The sequence below is a fragment of the Cannabis sativa genome, chromosome 2, assembly GCF_029168945.1.
Source record: "Cannabis sativa cultivar Pink pepper isolate KNU-18-1 chromosome 2, ASM2916894v1, whole genome shotgun sequence".
NCBI lineage: Eukaryota > Viridiplantae > Streptophyta > Magnoliopsida > Rosales > Cannabaceae > Cannabis > Cannabis sativa.
The window spans coordinates 70569335-70574965 of NC_083602.1; the positions used below are offsets into that span (position 1 = coordinate 70569335).

The 5631-nt window shown below is 28.4% G+C and overlaps 1 protein-coding gene across 1 annotated transcript; it reads left to right on the plus strand.

Moving 5' to 3' along the window:
• Positions 1-2731: 2731 nt before the first annotated feature.
• Positions 2732-5202, plus strand: LOC133035104 (uncharacterized). Its single transcript, XM_061110828.1, has 6 exons — positions 2732-3049; positions 3631-3859; positions 4053-4173; positions 4279-4488; positions 4579-4626; positions 4795-5202. Exons 2-6 carry the CDS (start codon positions 3678-3680, stop codon positions 4954-4956), a joined length of 723 nt encoding a protein of 240 aa, XP_060966811.1. The 5' UTR covers positions 2732-3049; positions 3631-3677; the 3' UTR covers positions 4957-5202.
• The last annotated feature ends 429 nt before the right edge of the window (positions 5203-5631 follow it).

Consider the following 5631-nt stretch of genomic DNA (forward strand, 5'->3'; position numbering starts at 1 on the left):
ATTTGTTCTTCAGGTGCGTATACAGTAAGCAATGTCTGTCAGAGATGCTCAGTTGGATTGAAATTGGTACTAACCAATATCATTTTTTAGGGCTCTTGAATTGGATTCGTAGATTTCATCATGGAAAATTGCGGAAAAGAATTTACATTTTGGTTCTCAACACATATGTTTATATGATTTTCAAAACTAGAAACAAAGCACTTTGGGACAAAGAAGTACTGCAAACAACAACTAATTCTGTTCAAGTTGTTAAACATATTGTAATTACCAAGATTTATAGTCTAAACATATTAAAAATAGGAGAGAAGGACAGAATATGGTTTGAAAATCTCAGTCAAAGGACTTAGGAATTTTGTGAGTCTTAGTTCTTTTTGTTTAACTGAATATGTGGATGTAATTTTGTTCTGATGTACAGGTTGATGATGAAATAAAATTGACTTATTTACCTAAAAAAAAAGTATCACCTGCAACTCTATTCTACCTCAAGGACTTTAAACTACCCTACCATCTTTGTATCGTAGCAGCCACCTGAATTGGGAAATCTCAAACTATATGTTGATGTAGCTTTGGATGCTCGACGAAATACAATAGGAGTTGGTGTTTTGGTTCGTGACAATGTTAGTCAAGTGATTTCTGCCCTCTCAAAGCCTCTCAATGAAATTTTCCATATAATGAAATGGAAGCCAAGGCAATCTTTCACAGCTTGATTTGGGCGATGCAGCTACAACTACAGATTTCACAAGTAAAAATATGCTCTCATGGTTACTAATGCCTTATATAGTTGTTCTAGTTCTATTGGCACTTTTAATGATCTAATTGTTGATATTTCTTGTCTTCTTTACTTTCTCACTAGTGTGTCTGTTGTACATGCCAAACGAACAATGAATATGGTTGTTCATGGCTTGACTAAATATGCTTTAAGGTTGGAAGAAGCATATTATTGGTTGGAGTATATGTTCCATTATAAAAGACATACCACTTTAATTTATAATAACATGTATTTAATAAAAAAAAAAACAAAATGCCTCTACAAAAGTGTTAGCAGTTTTTGTATTATTAAGAAAATAAAAGGGATTTTTTCTATAATAAACTAATAAAGAAAGCATTTTACATTTATACCCGATAAAGAAAAAATAAACATAAATGTAAAATAAAAGTTTCATTTTACAAAAATAGCGGCCTAACAAAAAAAATAGAGGAAACTCCTCTTTCTTCGTGAGCCAGCCGAAACACCCCAATCCACCAAATCTCCACTGTTTTCTTTTAAAAACTAGGGAAATCACCTCAAATCAAGATGTAGATCTCAAGGAAAAAGCAATAAAATCCCGAATAATCCAAATACAGAAAAAAAAAAGGAAAAAGAAAAAAGCAGAGATATCGACCTCCATTGCTGTAAAAAATAAAAAAACAACCTACAAACAATAACTGAAAGCGTACAGATGAGAGGATTTGAAGAGAATGAGATCGAAAAAAGTTGAATCGTACCCATAATCGAACCAGAGAAAAAAATTCAAGGTACAAAAGTATGAAAAAACAAACATCATCTAAGCTTCTAGAAAAAAACCAGAAAGCAACCACAAAACAACATTTTAAAAATAACCGGACATAAACAGCTTAAAAGATGAACAACCGGGAAAAAACATATTAACAATAATTTGCAAAACATGAAATTACTAAAATATTATTAACTGTGAAATAAAATTAAACAACACTAAAACTACTAAAAATAAACATTAAAATAACTGTTTAGAAAAAGCCAATAGAACACTAAAAGAACAATCAAACAACGAATTAAAAACAAAGAAAAAATGTTATGAAAACACAAAACCTTCGTACAAAAAGTGAACAAAAGCAACAATAAACTCTAAAAAAACACATTTAAAACTTAAAAATAACTAATAAGAAAACTCAAACTGAGAAACAGAAAAACGGTGTAGTTTCGTTAAATAATGTTAAAAACTATTTAATAGCAGTAACAAAACTAAAAAAAAAAAAAAGCAAAAAAATAAATGAGAACAAAAACAAAATGAAAAACAACGGTTGATTAAAAATTTCAACTTAAAAAAATGAAAAAATTCAAGGTAAACAACCCTTGGGTTTAACTTTAGGCTTCACTTCCAAATCAGGAACTTCATCCTCGAAGTCAGAATCGAAGAGAACCTAAACATTATGAGGAAAAAATTGAAAAACAAAACAACAAGAAAAAAACTAAAAAAAAAAAAATCAAAAAACAACAGAATCCAACATACATCTTTGACAGATTTCGAAGATTTAGTTCTCTTTGCCTTACGAGATTCAATCTTAGCTGGAAGAGGTCTTTTTTTAGAACCAGATGGCTCTGCAGCATCACCCATGCATTCCCTTCTTCGCAATGTCTTTCAAACTCATTTTAGGATCAACTTTAGAGGACTTTGAAGGAGGTTTTTTAGTATTTTTTGAAATTTTTTTAGCAGGTGATGAAGGAGACTTAGAACCCGACCTAGTGGTGGCTATTTATAGAAGAAGAAAATTACTGTAAGAGGAAAAAAAAATGCATTTATGGAAGATAGGGGAGATCGTGGCATAAATGGGAGGTTGAAATTCGTGGGTTAGAGCTTCACAGGAGATGATATATATATATATATATATATATAGTGGGTTATGGAAAAAGAAAAAAAAACTAACAAAAAATAAAAGAAAAATTAAAAAAAAAAAAAAAAAAGAATGAAACAGAAGAAGGTGGCAGAAATAGGAGAAAAAACCCATGACATAAACATGCATAAGTATTTTTGTAAATCAAACTTTTTAAATATAATATTGAAAAAATAAATTTTTTAAAAATATTTAAATAACCGAATAAAGACAAAAATATATAAAAAAAAAAAATAGCAAAATAAGACACCGAGTGTAAAAATCCAAAAATAAAATAACTATATAGTTTTGATAGTAGAAAATTTTCCTTCTTGATTACGAAAAGACAGTATATATATATAGATGGAAAATATTTTCAGTTCGTTCATATTTTCTCATTTTATATTTTTCGTTCTCTCTTCCAAGTACGATTGAGTAGGTACGTACGTGTTTTTATAATTTTTTCATTTCTCGAGTAATAATCTTATTCTTTTTAATTAAACATACTTTAATTGCTGTATATGAACTAATTATATTTTCATGAATCTCTTTACTTGAATTCTGCATATGATCAACCTTTCTCTGTTCAGATCTTTAATCAGATTATTATTATATAAAAACTAGTTTTTTCTTTCTTTCTTTTATATATAATTAAATCCTTAGAGTTAAAGTATTGAAACCGAAGGAGCATTGTTGGTAAATATTATCTTGTCTGTATTTTTTTTTTATGAGAATTGTCTTGTTGGTATTCTTGAATTGGATAATTATTTTACTAATCTCTAAATTTATATATATATGTAATTAATATATGATACTAATAATATGTCATGTTCATGGTGATGTTAACTACTAATTTTCATTTGTAATACTTATAATGAGGCAAACTATTGTCATCAAATCGCCATTATTTTTTGTCTTTAATTTCAAGAATTCACAAAGAATTAATTGATACAGTTAACTTGTAAATGAATATATATTTTATATAGTTTAATAATTATTCGTTGTGCTTATTAATTTCAGGAACAATTATAATATCTGGATTATAAATTATCATTCAAGACAGAGCGATGGCCAATGTTTGGGAATTAGGCGATGTCAACAATGAGAATTTGAAGAACGCATTAAATGAAGCAATGGTGATTATTGATAAAGCATTTACCACTATAGATCAGAAGCTTGATCATCATCATCGTAATATTAGTGAGAAAGAAATATTGGACCAACAAAAGAATATTAATTTAGCATCAATGTAAGTATATATAATAACAATTTTGTTTCTTTATACATCTGGATTAATGTAAGGGAAATTAAATTAATGTTGTAGTTGAAAATAGTTTTAATATTGTTTTTTCGTGACACTTTTTCTTCATTATTAAATTATTTTATATAGATTTAATAGCTACAATTATTAATTAACATCATTTGTACATATATATGTGCAGAGCTGTCCATGAACTGTACTGTAAAAATTATAGTGTCGGCGGTTTGGATTGCTTGCATTTGATAACGAAATCCCTTTATGAGAAATACGAGTGTGTTTTAAAAAAGAGGATTACAGAAAGGGTGAGCTTATCTTATATATTTATTCAATTTCTTCAAAAATATTATTTTTTGTTTGTTTATTACTTTTAATATTATTATACTTATTATGTAATTTTTTTTAAGTAGGTGATTCCTTTTCTGGAGAAGAAGAGAAATGACAAGTTACTGTTGAAGGAAGTTGTGGAACAATGGTCACTATTTGGGATTTATAGAAGCAATCTGGAGAAAATATTTAAACCTGTGGAGGAACTTGGATATATAAGCGTATACTATAAAAATCGAAATTATCGTCTTTGGACATTGCTTCAACTTTCAAAAAACTGCTTCTGTCAAATGGTTAGTAAATTCCATTATCTTTTTTTAATTGACATTATTATAACAATTAATCACCCATTCTCCCTCCATTTTTTTCTTAAAAATTTTTAGGTATGGGAAGATTTCCACTATGAAATCGACGAAGGACTAACTGAAATGGTATAACTTTACTTTATTTGACCTTATTTTTACTAAAACTATATATCTTGGCGTAAGTATAACAATTGTTTTTTTTGCTAATTATTAAACTTTCTACTGAGTAATTTATATATATATATGTGTGTATATATGTGACTAATATAAATAAGTATGTGTTATATATTATAGATTAATTCAGGGGCATTCAATAAAGAAGTTGGGGGAAACTGCATTGATCCTGAAATACTCAAATTTAGTTTTTTCTATTATGAAATGGAGTTCGTAGCAGTATCGGTTCCAAACCTGAAAAGAACATATAATCTCTTGAAAGATTATAACATACGGCCATAATGGATAATAACAAGTAGCTAGTCTCAATTTTTGTGGGAAATATTTTTTTGATCGTTGTTATTTTATTGTAAGGTCTCTAGTTATAGATTACGATCAGCTTTAGCTTCAAAATTGTTGATTAATTTTCAGTCATTTTTTATATGTTTTTGAATATCGCTCATGATGAGATACACAATATGTTGATGATTATTATGTCTATTGTTGACTGTTTCAGTACACGGTGCTTATAACTACCTTGCTATGCAATTTTTTGTGTACATATTTAATTTCAATAGAGCAACACAATTATTATGTATAAGAAAATGCTAAAGGGCACCGTGCTAAACATTATAAGAGGCGCTGTATTATTGTTAGTGCATATATTAATATTGGGTCCTCAATAATTTGATTTAATAAATGATATGAGGAACTGTTAATTAATTACAATTCGATATATTGGTATAATGTTGGATACCTAAAATTGCTTAACAAAAATGACACAAATAACTCTCGCTTTTGAAGGTTCTTATGGAATCTTAAAATTCCTCTCCAAAAGTTCATCATGTAGGTTGTGGACTGCTTATTTTAGTATTTTTCCCACCTCAACTCAGTTGTGGGGGAAGCATTTGAATGTTTCGTTGACTTGTCAAGCGTGTTGCGAGGGTGTTGACACTATTCTACATATTATGGTGGAAT